This window comes from Elaeis guineensis, chromosome 15 (assembly GCF_000442705.2).
Source record: "Elaeis guineensis isolate ETL-2024a chromosome 15, EG11, whole genome shotgun sequence".
In the NCBI taxonomy this organism is placed as follows: domain Eukaryota; kingdom Viridiplantae; phylum Streptophyta; class Magnoliopsida; order Arecales; family Arecaceae; genus Elaeis; species Elaeis guineensis.
Window position 1 is genome coordinate 71,378,935 of NC_026007.2, and position 21,665 is coordinate 71,400,599.

General features: G+C 33.6%; 1 protein-coding gene across 1 annotated transcript; it reads right to left on the reverse strand.

Annotated features, from left to right (window-relative positions):
* Positions 1-971: 971 nt before the first annotated feature.
* On the reverse strand, positions 972-17,957 carry LOC140853996 (uncharacterized). Its single transcript, XM_073249119.1, has 7 exons — positions 17,820-17,957; positions 2,344-2,418; positions 2,061-2,264; positions 1,866-1,958; positions 1,604-1,705; positions 1,151-1,510; positions 972-1,049 (listed from the first exon to the last, which is right to left on the reverse strand). The coding sequence occupies exons 1-7, from the start codon at positions 17,955-17,957 to the stop codon at positions 972-974; spliced, it is 1,050 nt and encodes a 349-aa protein (XP_073105220.1).
* Positions 17,958-21,665: the final 3,708 nt, after the last annotated feature.

A 21,665-nucleotide genomic window follows, 5' to 3' on the forward strand; every position in this document is an offset into this window, starting at 1 on the left:
GATCGTCTCTCTATATCCAACACCATGTTAACGTTATTACGTAATTCATATTTGGCTCTCATTAGTTTTATATATTACCAGACCTTCAATTACATGGTCCATGTATTTATCAAGGTTGAAAGATGTTACCTTGAAAATAAAATGACAACAATATTGTAACTATAATCTAGCTATATGTTGAGGTAACAGATGTTATGCAGGTCGCGTTACGGTCTTATAGTACGTAGTTATAATTCATTTACAAACTATCACTACAGGAAAAATGGTCATTAACGACACTATTAATGATATTTTACGACGCTTTAAAGCGTCGCTATTTAGCTTTACGACGCTTCGAAAAGCGTCGGCAAAGCGTCGCCTATGTAAGAGTGGAGAGGAAAAGCGTCGACGTTTTTTAAAAGCGTCGTTATTTTTTAACGACGCTTTAAAGCGTCGTAAAGATTAACATTAACGACGCTTTAAAGCGTCGTTAAACTTGTCTTAACGATGCTTATAAGCATCGTTAAATATATTTTTAACAACGCTTTAAAGCGTCGCAAAAAGCAATTTTAACGGCGCTTTTTAGCGTCGTTAATGACTCCGCGTCATCCACTCTACCAAGACGCTTTTCGAAGCGTCGGCTTTTTTGTCTTTAACGACGCTTATAAGCGTCGTTAAAATTTTTTTAACGATGCTTATAAGCGTCGTTAAAGGTTTTAAGAGAAAAAAAAATACAGATATTATCTACAAAAAAAAAAAGAATACATACATTCCTGTACGAAATTATATCAATTATTCGAACATAAACCTGTACAATCACCACATTCACACCTGTACAATCACCACCATTCACAGCAAAAGCAAACTTAAATATAAAATTTAACCAAACCAAAAGACAATATTTTATATAAATAAAAATAAAGTACTAATCGTCCATTACAATCAAGAGTAATATAAAAAAAATATAAAAATATAATAAAAATAAAATAATATCAATCTGCAGGCGGATGGTCGTCGTTGTCTCCACGTGACGTGCCGCTATCTCGACGGATGCCTGATGTGCCAGGAGCCTACAATAAACATATCAAAAGCATGATTTGCATATCTATAAATAAAAATATATAAATCATTAAATTAATACAAAAATATATATTTAATATTATGTGTTTACCTGAGATGAACCATACATCTCTAATAAAGATGTAAGGCGATCAATCTGTCCCCTCATGGCCTGCATCTCGGCACGGCTCTGTCGCATCTCCTCCATCTCAGCGGCACGACTCTGTCTAATCTCCTGTATCTCCGCCTCGAGTCTGCGAACGCGTGAATCCTGAGCATCTGCTGCAGCATGCTGCGTATATCTACTAACCTCAGATAACTGAGTGGGGGTGACTCCTACTCCATAACCCCTCACTCGGTCGTAGCGCTCTGACCCCATCAACTCTGTGAACACCTCGGCCTCGATACGGCTCTGCTGCGTAGATGCTGCGGACTCGTCGTCACGCTCCGCAATGAGAGATGTAGCCCTCTCCTGTATATTTTTTGAAAACAAGAGTTATACATTAATAGCTAACAAAATTAAATTTAAATCATTATAAAAAATATAATATTAATAATACCGTACATATAAATCTCTCGACTCATCTCGAACAAAAGTACCATCCTGATGAGTATGAGTCATCCGGTAAAACTCCACTTGTCCGGGTTCCCTCCCATGCTCATCCTCCTACACAAATAATTTCAATTTTAAGCAAACAGTTATAATAATTTAAAAAAATATATGAGTATCATGATACAGACATGGTCCACGATACATAATGATATTAGTTATATAAATATTTCAACATAAAAATTAAAAGTTAATTATGAAAGTTTAAGAAACATACAAACTCCTGTCGGAGTCGTGCATAACTCTTCGACCCCGATGTATGAGGAACAGACTGAGCTGCTCGTGCAGCTCTACCAATAGCAGAATAAGTCTGTAAAATAAAGTAAAGAACTTATTATATATATATTATATAATAAAAATCAATATTTTTATAAAATATATAGGAAAAAAAGATAATAAACAGATAATATACTTGTGCCCTCTCAGAGAACCAATAATGAACCAACTCCATCCACTGATGAGGGGGTACATCAGGAGGACAATTCCTAGCAACCTCCTCCTCTGTCATACCCTGTCTCATATAGTCCTTCTTCAATTGTGCTCTATATTCTTTCCATTTGCGGTTGAGAGACTTCATTACAAAATCATGAGTGGATGGAGGGAGAACAAACTTGCTCTATAAAAAAAAAAGTTAAATGAAATAAATTATATAAATGATTAACAATTAATATACAGTATGAACATCAATTCATTACCTCTATAACTCGGAGGAGCTCAACTTTGTACGTTGGAAGCATGTCATTCCATTTTGCATAGCCCAACGGACATAGCTGAAGCCTCCGAGCAACAGTCCCCAAAAATGAAGTCAATAAGCAGGCAGCTTTCTTAATTGGCTGACCTAGCTGATTGCACTCCACAACAATCCTCTCGCCCTCATGCATCTGCCACACATCTCGTACTACTGTGGGTCCGCGTCTGGGGCGTACTCTCCCGGATCTGTCTATAAAAAATACATAAAAGTAACTATATCATAAATATACATAAAATAAAATAAAAAAAAATTACATGAAAGACAATATATACCCTGCACGTGTATCTCATCATCTGGCTGATGAACAGAAGGATCGTGCTGTGCTGATGATGAAGGACAGGGCTCAGAATGCTGTGCAGCTGAACTGGCTTCAGGCTACTGTGCTGAAGAAGACGTACCGACCTCTGTCTGTGAATGCTGAAACTGCACACCAGCATATCGTCCCCTGCGACGCATGATGTCACCTAGCATTTATATAAATAAAAGGTAGAATCAGTTAATATATGGAGTAAAATAACACAATAATTAATACAAAATATATACATCATAAATAATTATTACCAGTAACAATCAAGCAGTAGTGTTTTCTTCGAATTTTGTTCTAACCAACATCGTCGTAGCATTTAAATCATCAGCTGGCACAAAATTGTAGGGCATACATTGTGTATAAGTGTCATCGTCATCATCCTCCACTTGATTTTTCATATCATATAAGTCTCTAGGTTTTGTTTTGATGACAGTAAACCAATCTTTATCTTTTGCGTCTTGTACATAAAATACTTGACGAGCTTGAGATGAAAAAATGAATGGGTCATCCTTCAATAACACACCAGTGTGTATCAACCTTGAAAAATTTACAAGTGTAAATCCATTTACATCTTGTTTCAAACCCCTTGGTGAGTTTATGTCTATCCAATCACATCTAAACAGTACTACTTTAAATTTTCCATAATAATCCAACTCATAGATATCTTTAAGTGCACCATAATAGGATTTTCCATCCGCTTCCACCATAACACCGCTATTCTGTGTTTTTCTAAATTTCTCCCGTTCTCTAGTATGAAATTTAAAACCATTAATTATGAAACCGTTATATCTATTCACAATCTTGTTAGGTCCTCGAGCAAGAGCTATTAGTTCATCTGAATTATTTGTCTCCATCATCTTTGATACCTAACAAAAAATGATATGACGAAGTGCAGTTGAGTTAAGAAATATTAAATATGTATCAAAAATTAATATATCTCATAATTAAATATAAATCACACCTGATTCGAAAGCCACATAGGGAATAACTCGACCAACCATCGCTGTTCAATCCTTGCATTAGGACGAATGTTATGATTGGCTCGTCTCTGATAAATTAAAAATTCACTGCATAAAATATAAATATATCATTTAGAATATTATATGTAATATAAAATTTAAATTTTGATGTCATTCCTTAAATATACTAACCTGCGATGGTCAGATATTATGTCACTATGAAGTAACACATAACGATGTGCTTGTGCTAAGGATTTTTGATCAAGTACAATACTTTCAGCTCTTCCCAAGAATTTTCCAGCAGTTAAGAACTTATACAGTTCTGCATTCTCCACAAAGTCATTATGCCGTTGAGGTCGACTAAAAATAGTCTCTACACCTTGAAGATATCTTGAACAAAATGTCAAACATTCATCCGCAATATATGCTTCAGCAATCGAGCCTTCGGGATAGGCTCTATTTCGCACATAATCTTTAAGACGCACAAGATACCTTCAAGAATTAAATATTTATTAAAATATCAGTATGCTGTTATTTATAATAAAATTATCAAAAGATTTAAGGTTTGTAATAATACCTCTCAATAGGATACATCCATCTATAATGTACCGGTCCACCAACTTTAACTTTTGAAGCTAGGTGAATGAGCAGATGTACCATAATAGTGAAAAATCCAGGAGGAAAAATCTTTTCCATCTGGCAAAGTGTAATTGTAATATCGGATTCTAACTGATCAAGTTTCCGAGGATCAATAACTTTGGAACATAATGCCTTAAAAAATGACGATAATCGAAGTACAATTGTAACAACTTGTTTCGGCAATGACGATCTTAAAGCTATTGAAAAAATATCTTGCATCAATATGTGACCATCATGACTTTTAAGATTTGAAAGTTTTCGATCTTTTAGATGCACACATCGTGAAATATTCGATGCATATCCATCGGATACTTTGATACTTTTCAAAACTCCCAAAAAATTATCTTTTTCTCGAGCAGACATTGTGTAACATGCAGGAGGTACATAAATTCTATCATTAGCAAGCATTTTAGGATGAAGTTCATGTCGGATACCCATTTCTTTTAAATCAAGACGTGCCTTCATGTTATCTTTGCTCTTTCCATCAAGGTTTAAAAATATTTCAAGTAAATTATCGCAAACATTCTTCTCTATATGCATGACATCAAGATTGTGCCGAATAAGATTATGTTTCCAATAAGGTAAGTCAAAAAAGATACTTCGTTTTTTCCATAAATGTTTACTTGGCTGTTTTGTAGATGCTATCTGTGTGTCTTCCTCATTTTCATCCTCGAAATAATTGTCTGGATCTTGAAACACCTCTGCATCTATAGTACTGATACTGACTTCCTCTGGTAACCCTTCGTGCACTGAGCTTTCAACATCATCCCTTCCTCTTTTTTTAGAGGACTTTGAGTGCTTACCATAGCTGTAATTCATGCCATCCATTTGTCTATGAACATCAGTTCCAGAAGGTGGAATAGGGGCACATCCCAATTCTATAGTACCATCAAACAAATCTTTCTGAAATCGAAACGGATGATTTGCTTCCAACCATCGACGATGTCCCATGTAACAAAATTTACCTCCATATTTTAACCAAATTGAATATGTTGAATCTCCACAACAAGGACATGCGACCCGTCCCTTTGTACTCCAGCCAGATAAATTGGCATATGCTGGAAAATCATTAATAGTCCATAACAAAGCTGCCCATAGTTTAAATGTTTGGCCGTTGGAAGCATCAAATGCATCAACACCCTCCCACAACTGTTTCAATTCCTCTATCAAAGGCTGTAGAAAAATATCAATATCATTGCCTGGACCCTTATCTCCTGGAATAACCATTGACAAGATAAGTGATGATTGTTTCATGCACATCCACGGTGGCAAATTGTAAGGTATCAAAACGACTGGCCAAGTGCTGTAGGTAGAACTCAGGGTCCGAAATGGATTGAAGCCATCAGAAGCTAAGCCAAACCTAACACTGCGAACATCAGAGGCAAAATCAGGATGCCTATCATCAAATGCTTTCCATTGAAGACTATCTGCTGGATGTCTCAACATTCCATCCTTTGTACGTCCTTCATGATGCCATCTCATTGATGAAGCTGTTTTTGATGATGCATAAATCCTTTTCAATCTAGGTATAAGAGGAAAGTAACGCAATACCTTGGCCGATTTCTTTTTACTCCGCGTTGCATCCAATTCATTCAGTACATCATCTCGATCTTCTTTTTGTGTTATCCATCTTGAAGATCCACATACATTGCATGACTCTTGATTAGCGTTTTCACCCCGATATAACATACAATCTTTCGGACAACTATGAATCTTTTCGTATCCAAGATCCAATTCCTTTACTATTTCTTGGCTTCATAATACGATGGTGGTAAACGAGTGCTTTCTGAAAATGCATCCTTTAATAACTTGAGCGGCATGGTAAAACTCTTTCCAGACCATCCATTCAAATATTTTATATGAAATAAATGTACAAGAAAAGAAATCTTAGAAAATTTTGTACAACCCGGATATAATTCTTCGTCTGCATCTTTCATTAAGGTGTGATAAAGAGCTGTCTCATCATTAAATGTATGTATGGGCTCCTCAACATGCATACGTTCCGTATGCGTACATCCATCAAACATCCCAACTGTTTCTTGTATACTACTGGATTCTCCTAAATTTTGAACATCAAATCCAAAAGCATCTGTGATCAAACCCCTTATATCATCATCTCTTGCAGAATTGTCTTCTAGGCTAGTGGATCCAAAATGAGTCAGGGTTGGTTACATGATGATGGCAACATAGATTCTCCATGAAAAATCCAGTCGGTATAACCTCTTAAAAAACCATTCCATACCAAATGTTCTTCAACATTTTGTGGATCTAAAGAAGAACTATTTACACATTTCCGACATGGACATAAAATCTTTCCATTCAAACTACTTTTCTCCATACCAAATTTAATGAAGTCATGAACTCCATCTAAATATTCTTTACTATTCCTTGGTTTATTTATCCAACTTTTGTCCATTGTAGGATAAAACTGACCGAACTTGCAATTTATCTAAAAATAAAAAAAATTATACAATCTATATTAATGCAATGAGTAAAAAATATCAGTCATTTCATAAAATCCAAAAAAATAACAGCTAGATAAAGTTTACATAGTAAATGCTTGCTATCATCAACTAATAGGTAAAGAAGGTCCTATCCCATTCAGAAAATGCATTAATTCTATAGGTCAATTACAGAAATCAAATGATATGCAACAAGAGCCAAAAAAATTTCGACAGCATTTCCCTTAGTTCTTCCGTATAGGAAGAACAAAAAGAAAAATACCATCCGAAATTTTTTTCCGAACCCTCAGCATACCATTTGATTATGGTAATGACCTATAGAATTACTCACATTTTCCAAACTGTCCATACTGGACAATCAATTGATCAATGTACATAATTTTTTTATCCGTAAAAAATAAATAAATGTACGGATACAATAGAATATGTACATTAATCAAAAGACGGGTCTATGTTTCTATGCAATTAATTTTTTTTAAAATTAATTCATAATTAACATTGCCTGGCATAAATTCACAACCATCACAAAAACACCCATGAAAATCTACTTAGCATGGATTTTAAAATTAAAATCCATGCTAAGTAGTTTTTTTTTTTTTTTCAAAATGAACAGCGTGGAACAGCTGCCTACCTAGCAGAAGAATATTGTAGCATAGCAACCATCAGAATATCACCATAAAGACGTGCAAGATTTCATCTAAACAAATCGAGATTTCTAGCAACTCCCATCAATTCGGATTTTGGTTAAGCTGATTTTTAATGGCAACAAAACCATTTTGCTATCATGTATAAAAAATAAACAAATATGTGTGATAACAGAAACAAAGATTGATGTCTAAGGTTTTTCTTTGATCAATAAGATGTCTAAGTTATTTGAAAAGCAAGACAGATCTGTAACATGTCTGTTAAAAGAATAAACAGCTTGAATTATGTAGCTAGCTCATCGTACTTATTATCGATTTTTGGATAGGTTGTCCCTCGTGGTTTGGGAACTCCTTGCTTTCAATTGCTATGAAAGTTTTCAATGCATGCCTGTAGGAATAAATTGGTGGACCTTATGTTCCTCTTTGGATGATGTGGTATTATCTATTTGGACATGATATACAGGAGAGGATTAGACAGCCAACACCTACATGTGATTCCAAATGCTCCATTCTTTTGGTTAAGATTCTTAAATTTTCAACTGGTGATGACATAAATGAGTTGCGATGCTCTTATTTGTTCTTAGGAATATCTACTATGTTTTATATTGATACATTCTTTCTTTGATGCAAATGTTTGTCATTGCAATGACTCATTTCGGGCTTTTTTGTATTCTAATTTTCATGACTTCTGCCACAACATAGTTTTTTGATTCATTGATATTTGGTTAAAGAATAGACACATAACAGATGACCATATTAAAACATACTCATTTCTTTGGTTCATGTCGGGTATATGTGAGGCACTTCCTCACGGGCATCAGATCCTCCTTTCCTACCATAATGTAGGTGCATCCTATTGCATTAAATATTTGAACAAACTCTTAGAATTTATCTCGGTTGTCATCTATTCAAAAAACTATAATGCCATGAGATTTCTTACACAGATCATGAAGGTGTCTACCAGAAGAATGTGTCTGGCAACTTCATAAAAATCCAAGCATCAAAGAATAATGACTAATGGAACATGAGACACCCCATGAGCAGAAATTAAGGGGACCAAGCCAACCAAGATCTGGTCTCCTATCCTTCAAATACATGGGGATAGAAACAAAGCAATATTTAGCCCCAAGTACTCAAAGGTAGTCTATCCTTGCATTATTTGGTAGCCATTAATTTGACCAGAAGTTATACATTGACTGATCAGAGTTAACCTATAAACATTTATAGAACACCTAAAGACAGAAGCCATGGTGAATTGCTAAGTATTAAATGAGGCAATTGCAGACTTCTCCTCCCTACCGGCAACTTGGGTGTGGAAGGAAGTTGCTACCCACGAGTTCAAGTATTTTGGTGGAAATAAATTGGGGAAGACTTTCTTGTAAGGATCGATTGGTGTACAGGCGCCTTCCACCAATCCGAAACTGCTGCTGTTACTTTGTCCTCAAGCCACTGAAGATATTCAACATATTTTGGTTTAACACAAATTGAGGAAGATGACCTAAGCAGAACTAAATAGTACATTTCCAGCAATTCTTTGATGGATCAAAGGGACAAGAGAAGATCAAATCACAATGATAAGCCATGTCGGCTGGGTTCTATGGTTTGAAGAGGAATGAATGGCTATAAGGTCAGCAGAGCAATCCCAAGTAAATATCCAATTTAATTCACAGACTTACTGCTCAAGTTTTAGATGCCAGAAAAAAAAAAAAAAAAAAAAAAAAAAAAAGGGTTCAATGACAATAAAAATATAGGAAGCCTAATTCTATCTTGAGATGAATCCATAAAGATATATTTCTTAAAAAAATTCATAAGACAATAAATTTTCTTTTAAAAAAATAAAATACTTCCACATCCTCTCGTCCTAGAATCACAACAACCTCCGGTAGAAAAAATCGAGAAAACTGCATCCGATAGAACAGAATCACAGTGAGAAGAATGTCAGAATCAAAATAAAATTGGAATTTTTACCTTTTCAGGCCCGACGATTACCGGGCGACGAAGAACTGAAACAAATGTCTGAAGCTAAATCCTGAGCGATTCACAATGCAAATCGATGCTACGAAAGGATATGAGAGATTATAATATATTTTTTGGGAGGAGAGGCGAAAGCAAAATGGGACACCGGGAGGACGAAAACAAATGTCTCGACCCGAGAGGATGAAAGAATAGGTGCGGCGTGGACGGCGGGTGCGCTGCCGGCGGCGGAGATGAGGTCGGTGGAGGAATGGGTAGAAAGGGGCGGCGGTTAGATAGATTAGGGCACGGGAGGCTGATGGGGTATTAAACGAACCTAACGACGCTTTTTAGCATCGTTAAATAATGGCGTAACAAAGCGTCGGTAATTTTTTTATTTAATGACGCTTTTGTTAAAAACGTCGGTGTTGACAGTGCTCAAATTTTACGACGCTTTTAAGCGTCGTTAAAAATGACACTTTTAAAAGCATCGGCCTCCATTAACATTCTTTTTAAAAATGACACTTTTTAAAAAATAACATTTTTTTAAAAAAGTCGATAATTTACCTATTTTTTTGTAATGACACTAATGCGGTTGCATTGATGATCAATCAGGATGGTCAATAATAACGTACGCTAGTTTATATGTACGGTATATATTTATACATGATTTGTTTGTTAACTGTTCATCGTATGATAGATAATTAATGCGATGCATCTATATTATTGTACATCATAGAAGATCTGAGCTCAGTGCCTCTATCATATTTGGGACAAATAAATTCTCTCTTTCCAAATTTGAGAGGAAAAAGCAAAAAAAAAGAAAAAAGCTGAAATATATAGATGCAGCGCAAGAAAAGAGAATGATTCATGCATGATCCTGTCACGAGAAAGTGATAGTATCTCATTTGTCATTCATGCATGTTAAAAAAAAAAAAAAATCACACCCAAAGCCTATGCTTGCGGTTTTTTTTTTTGGGTAAGAAACTGTGAACTTTATAGAATGGGATTGGGTTACTAGTTATCGGCCTCCATTAACATTCTTTTTTTTTATATATATAATAACTGTGTTATTAAAACTTGACGAACCAATAACCCCAAAAATGGTCGATCTAATTAAGTTTTTTCCAATTAATAATACAATAAGACAAATGAGCCGAGGATGAAGAACTCGCATGGTGATCTTAGGCTTTAAAAACACCTTGCAATCCCAAGAATCAGATCCACAATGGAGAAAACAAAAAGGAAAAGCCACAATAGATGCTCAAAACTAGTATTTGACAGCGTCATTCCTCACCATCCTTCTTATCCTTGAGGAAGCTTTCATCTTCCATCACCTCAAATTCCTTCTTTGTATTGTCACCTTGTGACTCCTATTTCTTTCCGTTCCATCAGGAGGAGAGAATCTTTCCTCAGGCCCGGGGATGAGCGAGTCCAAGACACAGGGGTCGAAGCCACTAAAAATCGGTCTGGTTTGGGTTGCCCATGGGGCTGATGACCCAGCTAAGCCTGGCACGATGTGGTGGTCTTCGTGAAGGGAATCCATCGTTGATTTCATATAGCTTTGCTCCCAGTCAGCCGAGAAGTGCATCATGAATCTTTGATTACATCGTTGAGGTTCTCGATCGTTCTCTTCTTTCTACATATATATTGCCATGCATTTTGAATGTTTCCAAGAGTTGTATACTTTAATCTTAGGTCAATGTAAGGAGATATAAACAGGAGTACTTTGAGGTCTGAAATAAGAATCGCAATAAGTGACTCCCATTCTAAATGCTTACTTTGGAAGGAGTCCTATTTCGATTTCAGGATGAAATAGAAATGGTTCAATTTATCTAAAACTCAATCCCTTACTTTTCTCTATGTATTTCAATTATCATTTTGATTTCGGTCATGAACCAAATGTTATGGGGGATTTAATTATTCCAATTCTCATTTCAATCCATTTCAATTCTCGTTCCGTTTCCAATTCCGATTTTGAACCAAGCACTCTCGAAATTTTTTCAATGGCAAATCCAAATCATAATATTTAGGGGTTGCTTGATTGAGGAGAATTGAGATTTGAAATGAGAATCAGAATGGATGACTCCCATTCCACCCACTTGATTGGAGGGAGTCTCATTTCGATTATGATATCGGGATGGAATAGGAATGGTCCAATCTATTTAAAATTTAATCTCTATTTTTTTTTATAGATTCAAATTTTTATTCTGATTTCAATTTCGATTATGAACCAAATATTTTGAAAAATTTAATTATTTTAATTTTTATTTACATTCATTTTAATTTTTATTCTGATTTTGATTCGATCTATTGATTGGATTTATGCGCAGGGGATGAGAAGCACAACCGAGGATTGTATCCAGCGGAGCACCACACCTAAACCGTATCGACTTTTTCATTGATTGCCGGATGTTTTCCCATGGCAAAAAGGTTTCTATTTTCTCCAAAACAGCGGGGATGTTAAAATTATTCTATAATTTTCCTCACCCCAAATCTCGATCCTAATCGGGCATCCCCTAACGTCTACTCAGCAACCTTTAATTAGATTATCAGAAGAATAAAATGATACAGTTATTGCAGAGGCCCACAAAGGTAAGTAGCAAGACATCTGGAATTAGTTGATAACTCCATACTTTCCATGTTCACATAACAAAATAATTTTTTAAAACATATTACAAATACGAACATTTAAAATATATTAATAAAATAATTACTTGAAAATTGAAAAGATCATATAGGGGCTGTTAATTTGGTATATCATAGCAGCTGTAGTGGGACAGTAGTTTCATAACAGCCATTACTTTTTTTAATACTGAATATTTGCCAAAAAAAAAAATCACTTCGCTTCAACTTTCTCTTAAAAAAATAACATAATAATAATAATAAACCCTGCACTTCTGAGCCCATTTCCATGCCATTTAGTTGGATTCTTTTTCCCTTACGTCAATCCAGCCCAACGGCCTTGGGCCAAGCCACTCAATCAAGGATCTAGTAATCTATGCAGGGAACTTACCCCGGCAAGGACGGCTTTGTTGTTGGGCCTTGGGGTCTAGAGCTCCGACGAAAATTGGAAATGTTGGACACCATGGAAAGAGTCCAAAGGAGGCAAACAAGTTAGTAATCTCTACCGTTATCATCTAAGATTTTTTGTGCGAACGGTTAAGCTAGACACCAATCTCCATATAGGTGACAAACCGGTCTATAATTTAATGGTGGCATGCCATTACTTGAAGGTGATCCTGTTTTCAGATCTTGAAAGGTGTTTTTCACTAATTACCTTTTAAAGAATTTTTTGAAACCAAGATAACTCTAAATGATCTATGAAATCCTATAATAGTTTAAATTTACATAAATTTATAGCTGATAAGTTTTTTTCGGAACATCCACAAATGTGAGAAGTGCACCAGCAAGTTAAAGTTAGAAGGGCTCACCAACCTAATCACAGCCAAAGTTTCTGATCACATCTATTTAGAGGATTTCCTTATCATCATTTGGCTAATAAGAAATTGATGCATGCATTTGGAGATAATTTTTTGAAGACTAATGTAACAGCAGATGACTAGTGCATGCATTTAGGTGCATAATAAACCCCATGACTAACCACAAGCATGTGTACATGGCCAACTAAGTATTCGGCATACTAGAGTAAAAAAAAAAAAGAAAAAGAAAGAAAAGAAAAAGTAAAAATATGGCTTGGATATCTAATTTTTTAGTTTTCTCAGGATTTTACTAAACTACTTAGATTCATCATGTAAATTTGGAACTATTGTTCCCTCATTAGCCTTGGACATAAGATGGGCTGGGCCGGCTAGCCTCAGGCTAGAACCAACTTGGACGAAGCCTGTGCTAGGAAGTTCAAGATGTCTCTCGTGCATAGCAAAATTTTTTGTACACCACCTGTGGTGTAGAAAATCTGAAATGGAGCTCACCGCCTGGTCCAATTGGTCCACGTGACGCCCTCATGGCTCGATGTGATCGAACATCTACAGATATAAGAAAATAGAGATAGTGCGCTATCCATTGCCGAATATATTTAATTCATATCATAATCTGCTTTTTAAATTTAACTCAATTTTAACGTGATGAAAATATCCTTTTCCTCCAGATAACTTTTTTGCTATCTTGCCTCTTATTGGTCATTTCGAATGCTGCTCTTTTCTCTCTTCTTTCTTGATTTATTGAGTTTCTGTTTGTCCAAAGAAAAATTTTTCAGCCACAATTCTGCATCTGAGGCTCTTGAGTAGCATCTAGATAATATATGTCTATCCAAGCAACATGTCCCATCTATCAGGAAGCAAAATACCATATGCATGTAGATGCTTTTTTATGATTTTGTGGTCGTTTTTTTATTATAGCAGCTCCTTGATAGTTAAGTGAAGTTAATACGTTAGTTAGGTTTCAAATGGAGTTCTCTCTTCAGTTTTGAATATAGCATATCATAAAAATATTATCAGAAAGTATAATAAGTCAGGATGTCATGACATTACAGGTTGATATTATGACATAAGCTCAAAAGTATACTTTTGGATATTTTTATGATATTCTAGACCGAATTTATGATATTCGATGTTAAATTATGACATCCTGTATTTAAAACGTCTATCGAAAGCAGTTTTGACTATATTATGACATCTCAGATTTAAATAATGACATTATACGTCAATATTATGATATCTTATAGGTAAAATAAAATAATTTTTTTTGATATTTTTATATTATCCTAGATCGAAATTATGATATCCTATATCGAAATTATAATATCCTATAGGTAGAATGCAAATCGATGGCAGTTTCTATAATATTATAATATTTTAAGTCCAAATGATGATATTATATGTCAATATTATGATATTCTATAGATAAAATAAAATCTAAAATTTTTTTTTGATATTTTTATTATATTTTATATCGAAATTATGACATTCGATATTAAAATTATGATATTCTGTACATAAAATGCCTCCTGAATGTATGTTTTTATATTTTTATGACAACGTGGGTCAATATTATGATATTATATGTCAATATTCTAACATCTTGTATACAAAATAAAATTAATTTTTTTTTAATATTTTTATGATATTCTGTGTCGAAATTATGATATTCGATATTAAAATTATGATATCCTATATGTAAAACGCCTGCTGTAGGGATGTTTTGATATTTTTATGATATTCCAGATCTGAATTATGATATTATATATTAATATTTTGACATCCCGTAGGTAAAATAAAATAAATTTTTTTTGACATTTTATGATATTCTGGATGAAGATGATAATATTTGATATAAAAATTATGATATATTGTAGGTAAAATACCTACCAAAGATAGTTTTGACAGTTTTGACGATAATATAATATCTTAAATTAATATTATGATATTATATATCAATATTATGATATGCTGTAAGAAAAAATAAATTTAAAAAATATTTTTAATACTTTTATGATATTATGTGTTGAAATTATGACATTCGACGTTGAAATTATAACATCTTGTACGTATAATGCCTTTCGAACGTAAGTTTTGATATTTTTATGACATCGTGATCAATATTATGATATTCTAGATTAATATTATGATATTTTATAAATAAAATAAAGATAAAAAATTTATTTTTGATATTTTTATATCATTCTGTATCAAAATTATAATATTCGATATTAAAATTATGACATTCTGTACCTAAAATACCTATCGAAGATAGTTTTGATGATATTATGACATTCTAGATCCAAATGATGATATTATACGTCAATATTATAATATCCTATAAGTAAAAAAATAAAAAACTTCTTTTTAACATTTTTATGATAACCTAGATTGAAATTATGATATTCTGCATTGAAATTATGATATCCTATAGGTCAAACATCTACCGAAGACAGTTTCGATGATATTATGATATTTTAAGAAGGAGTTATGACATTATATATTAGTATTATGATATTCTATAGGTAAAATACCTATCAAGTATAGATTTTTCATATTTTTATGACATTGTCACTATAAGAAAATAGACTTTTTGTGACAGAATTATTTACAATGAAAATATCTTCATCGCCAATAATACTATTTATGATAAAAAAATATTTATTATAAATAATTTAATATTTATGATAAAAATAATTTTTCATCACAAATAGTTGGGTATCAGCGATGGAAAAAAAAAATATCTTAAATATAAATTATTTACGATGAATATTTTCATCATAAATAATGTGTCATTTATTTTAATTTTAAATTTTTAAATATTAATGATAAAAATATTTTTATCATAAATAATTTAAATATTTATGATGAAAAATTTTTATTATCGCCACTAAGATTATTTGCAACACAAATATTATCATCATCGATATTTAAAAAAAAGAAATTTAAAAAATTCAAAAATTTTTGATTATTTATGATAAAATTTTTTATCATAAATAATTAAATTTTATTTTAAATATTTAATTATTTATGATAAAAATATCTTCATCATCAATATTTAAAAAAATTAAAAATTAAAAAAAAATAAAAAATTGTTCATTATTTATGATGAAAATTTTTCATCATAAATAATTAAGTGTTTACAATGAAAAAAATTTATATCATTAATACTTAATTATTTACGATGAAAATATTTTCATCGTTAATATTTAAAAAAATTAAAAATTTTAAAAAAAATCATAAAATTAAAATTTTTGATTTTGTATAAGACAACTGCATCTATTTTTTTATAGTAGCTGTATACATCTTTTATCCTTTTACATGGTAAAGAAGTAAATATGAGTTTTGATCCGGATCAAACTTTTTGTATGAAAAAATTATATGAAAGTGGATAATATTCGTGGAGTAGAATGAATAGATCCTTTTGAATGAAATAAGCTATATGTTTATTTGCGACGTAAAATTTATTTGTTCATCGCTGTCACTGTTACCAGTGATATCAATAAATCTTTTTGATGGAGTGTCTATCTTAAGCTGCATAAAAGAAATATCTTTTCATGCAGAAACTATATAATTAAGTAGTGCATTCTAGCATGGCTTCCACGATCTCAAAAGGTACCTTACTTTCTGCATCGATCGATGCTCAAATATATCTCAGTAGGAGTTCTAATCATGAGAAGATAAATAATACGAGCACTCATCTTTCTAGCAATACAAAGTATAAATATGAGTTTGTGCTTTAATTTATAACACAACTTGCACTACCCGCAGATCTATTTTGATTCTGGTTAATTGCTCTTTGATGCTTATATAATTCTTCTTGAATTTTTCAAGCTCTATCCTCACATGCAACATACGAACTTCTGGACCTCCAACTTCTTATCCCTATCCTATCCTCCAAATCTCAATCTTGATGAATTTCTCTTGCAAACTCAGAATCACCACGATATTCTCATACTCTGACTTCCAGAATAAGAACTCCAAGAAGAAGATGAGCTTTTTGGAGATTAAAAATCTCAAAGCTATTGATCTTCCATAGTGTCCATTCTATTATTAAAACTGAAGAACTATTCTTATAATAATTATGAGCGACGTAAATTAAATTTTTCATTGCAATTATATTTTTTATATATTTTTTTAGAGAAAAAATTTTTTTTAGAGTCAAAAATCATAAATTAACTATTTATATAAATTTTTTTGATTAATAAAAAATTAATTTTTTTGATAAAATTATTTCAAAAAATTTTTTTAGACCAAAATTTTTTAGATTAAAGAAAATTAATTTTTTTCATCACAAATATTTTTTAATGTCATTTTTTTTGTTAAATTTTTTTAGATGGAAAAATTTTTTGATGAGAAAAATTTAAAATTAATTTTTTTATAAAATTATTATTGGGAAGATTTTTTTAGATTGAAAAAATTTGGGAGGGAAGATTTTTTTAAATTATTAGCGATGTAAATCAAATTTTCATCGCAAGTAGTCTTTAAATATTTTTAAATATTTTTTAAAAAAAATTATTTATGATGTAAATTTATTTTTTATCGATAACTATATTTTAAAAAAATATTATTTTAATTAATTTTTATGAAGAGAAAATTTGTTAATGGAAAAAAAAATTATTAACGATGAAAAATTTTTATTGGCAAAACCATTTTAAAAATAATTTTTTTATTTTTTTGAAGGCAAAATTGTTAGAGGGAAATTTTTTTTGGGGGTATTTATTGGGGATGGAAACCATATTTCCGTCGCTAATACCCTTATTAACAATACATATTTTTATTTCCATCGTTAATAATTTATTTTATGAATTTTTTGAATGAAATTATTTTAGAAAAAAAAATTTTAGTGGAGAATTTTTGGGGGACTTATTGATGATGAAAATTACTTTTCTGTCGTGAATAAGAGTATTAGCCACAAAAATTTTCATCGCTAATAATTATTATTTATTATATGTCAAGTCGATGTCGCGTTCCTTCCGAGCTCTCCCCTCTTTCCCTCTTCCTCTCCCCCCGCGAAACCCTCTCCCTCTCCCTCATCCTCTTTGAGCTTTCCCCTCCTCTTTTCCCACTAGTGACTGCATTTCCACCATCGCTGCCGCTGTTGTTGTCCACCGTCATTGCCGTTGTCGTTGCCATGGCTTTCTCCGCCGCTGCCATTACTGTCCGCTAGAGGTAAGGATGCTTCCCTCTCTTTAATCATCGCTTTCCGCCCATCCTTTTTTTTTTGGTTGATCAGGCCATCGGCAAGCGACATCCGGTGCCCCCACCAGTATGTGCTGGTGGCCGCCATAGCACAGAGCCACCGATGGGGGGGGGGGGAGGGGGTCGGGGGGTGGAGGGGGTTGCAGGGGTGGGGGTTGGTGGCCGAGGGCGACACGAGGGCCGGGGGTTTGGAGGGCAGAGGGGGTGGTAAGATGAGTGGAGGGGGTTGCAGGGGGCTGGGAGGCCAGAGGGTGAAGGGGTTTTCATGGGGTGGGGGTGGGTGGCCAAGGGCGTCATGGGGGCTGGGGTGTCGTATGCCGGAGGGGGTGGCACGATGGGTGGAGGGGGTTGCAGGGGGCTAGGAGGCCAGAGGGTGGAGGGAGTTTTGTGGGGTGGGGGTGGGTGACCGGGGGTGACATGGGGGTTGGGGGGTCAGAGGGCGGAGGGGGTGGCACAACGGGTGGGGTGAGGTCGTGGGTGGTGCACGGGAGGGGGATGGGTGGTGGGTTAGCCGTTGATGGAGGAAGGTCGGTCGGGGTGGGGAGGGAGGAAGGGAAGGGAGAAATGAGGGAGAAAAAAAGAAAAAAAAATAATAATAAAATATTGATCAAATATTTTATTATTTGATTAATAATAAAATATTTTTTTGTTATAATTTAGTATATATTTTTTTATTTATTATAATTTAATACATATTTTTTTATAATTTAATACATATAAAATATTGTGATTATGATTTAATATTTTAACTAGGATTAGCCGAACCCTTTAGTGAATTTTTAATGCATATGAACTGTCCGATCTGGAATCCGATTCAAATCCGGATCACGATTCGAATTAGATTGAGGTTGGGATCTAGATCGAAATTTCGATCCGAGTTAAGATTCAGATTGGGATCTGATCAGGATCCGAGTTAGGATCCGGATCACAGGGGGTTGGAGAGGGCGGTGATGCTGTGGGGGTGGGTCACGGGGGGTGCGTGACGACAGTGGTGCCGTGGGAGTGGGGGTCGCAGTGGTCGAGTTCGGACGGTGTGGGGTGGGTGACGGCGGTGGTGCCGCGGGAGCGAGGGTCGTGGGGGTCGAGTTCCGACTGTGCGAGGTGGGTGACGGTGCCGGTGCCACGGGAGCGGGGGTCGAGTCTGAGCGGTGCGGGGTGGGTGAGGGCATCAGTACCGTGGGAGCGGGGATCGCGGGGGTCGGGTGCGAGCGGCAGGGGGTGGGTAACGACGCCGGTGTCACGGGGGGGTTTCAGGCCGCAGGGGGTGGGTCAGGCCGCCGGCGGATGATGTTTTGGAAAAAAGTAATTTTTAGAAAAAAAATATTTAGGATAAAATATATTTAGGAGAAAAATAATTGTTAGCAAAAAAATGTTTAGAAAAAAAAAATATTTAGGAAAAAAATATTTTTAGGTAAAAAATATTTTAAAAAAATAAAAAATTATTTATTATATATATAAAGTTAAAACGTGGATTGGGTCGGGGGAGAGGGGAGAGGGGGGTTAATCAATTTGAACCAAATCGGATCGGCTTTGGGCAGGGCCAAATGTCTGCCCGAGCCCAGCCTGATGGCCAAACAGACCTTATTTTTTTTGCTAGAGCCCGACCTAAATGGTTTGGGACCGAGTTCGAAGTCCGATCTGATAGGCCTCTTGGCAGCTCGACCCACTTTCAGTCCTATCTGCGAGACTACCTCCATGATGCTGCTTTTGGTGAATTTGGAAGATAAGGGAGAGGGAGCGGAGGATATTTGACGCAGGATTAGGTTTCATGTTATTATTTTGCGTTCATATTATTTTGTATGCTCAACTAATCATAGCTTATTTTATATTTATTGCATAAATTTTTTAGTATTACTGCTCAAATTTATAAATTTTTTATTGTTCCACTTGCACAATACATATTACTTTTATTTATTACAATTTAATTGTTTTGTATGTTGTTTTGTATGCTTTTGCTTATTATGATATTATATAAATAATATTTCTTTTAGAAAAAACTCTACTAAAATTTTTGATGAAAAAATACTATAACAAAATAGGTTATTAGCGATAAAAAATTTTCATCGCTAATAATCTATTTCTGTCGGTCATAGTTATTAGCAACGAAATTTTTGTCGCTAACATTTGGTCACAAATAATCACATCATTGATAATATTTTATGATAAAAAATATATTTTATTGCTAATAATGATTATTTACGATGAATAATTTTTATCATCTAAAAATTTTATTTTATCAAAAATAATTTTTGATGAAAAATTTTAATCGTAAGAAAATATTTACAATGAATTATAACATCATTAATAAATAAAAAATTAATAGTGATGAAATTTTTTTCATAATTATTAATTTAATTAATTTTTTTTAAATAAAATTTTTAAAAACTTTTAGTGATGAAAAATTTGCATCGTAAAACTTTTTTTTACAACAAAAATTTTTTGTCACTATTAATTTAATAATAAATTTTTTAAAAATAAAATTTAAATAATATTAGTGACATAAAACTTATGTCATAAATATGATAATTTTTAATAAAAATTTCCATTGCTAATAATTATTTATGATGAATAAATTTTTATCGCTATTAATTATATATAAAATTTTAATAATTTTATATTTATTAAATAATTAAATTATTATACTAAAATATTTTTGGCAATTAATGTTTCATCGAAAATAATTTCATCGTTAATAATTTAAACATATATTTTTTAAAATAATTTATGAATATATTTTAAATTTATATTTATAATATTTTTTATAAATAAAAAATAAAAAAAATAAAAATAAAAAAATTATATAATAAATCAATAAATAAATTTTATTATTTTATTATATTAAATTAAAATTATAAGAGGTTTGAAATAAAAATAAAAAATACATGAAAAAGCCGTCAAGTGTCGATATTTGGAGAACAAGCTGGGGAAGGAGAGCGCTCGAAAGAGCTTGGACCGATCTACTGCTGCCTCATCAGCTGTATCGTCTGCTCCATCTGCATCATCCACATCATCATCTGGATCTAGAACTATTGATACTCATCGATGCGTGCAGCCAACTTCTGAGCTCGCTGCTCAGCCTGTCGTCGATCCACGGTAGCCTGCTGTCGATTCTCGACAGTCTGCTTTTGTACCTCCATAAGTTGAGCCTCGCACGCAGAATGGATGTCAACTCTAAATGAGCATGAGGATGAGGGAGTAGTGATCCCATATCCTAGACTCTTAATATAATAGGATTTTGTACCAAGCATCTGATCTTAGATCTCATAATCTGTGGATGCGGTCGAGCCCTTTGGGATAGACTGGGATCTCATGTCTATCATACGGTCCTGAAAATTAAAGTTATAGCTATTTTAATTTGGTAATAAAATTAGACTGTGAATGAAAAAATAATTGAAAAAACTTACAAAGAGCTCCTGGCTTCCCGTCATCCACTCCTCTGACTGTCCCTGGTGGGTATGTTGGTAGATATCGATCCTACCAGGAAGCTCCCCACTCTCAGCATCTCTCTGCAATTTGAGAATAATTAATTAAAAAGTTTTTAAATAATTAAAAAATTATATATTAATTAAAAATTAAAAATTACCTACCATGTGCTCCATGTTACGAGCGAACGACCTCGAGCGCCCACAATACGGTACGATCTGTCTCACCCGATTCGCAACG

Excerpts from the sequence above, each read along its gene's own strand:
- LOC140853996 (XM_073249119.1), bottom strand. The coding sequence starts at position 17,957 with ATGGCAGCGGCGGAGAAAGCCATGGCAACGACAACGGCAATGACGGTG. Across the intron at positions 2,265-2,343 it reads AGCTCCTCCGAGTTATAGAG|AGCAAGTTTGTTCTCCCTCC; the intron begins GTAATGAATTGA and ends TTTTTTTTATAG. Across the intron at positions 1,511-1,603 it reads ATGAGTCGAGAGATTTATAT|GAGAGGGCTACATCTCTCAT; the intron begins GTACGGTATTAT and ends AAAAATATACAG.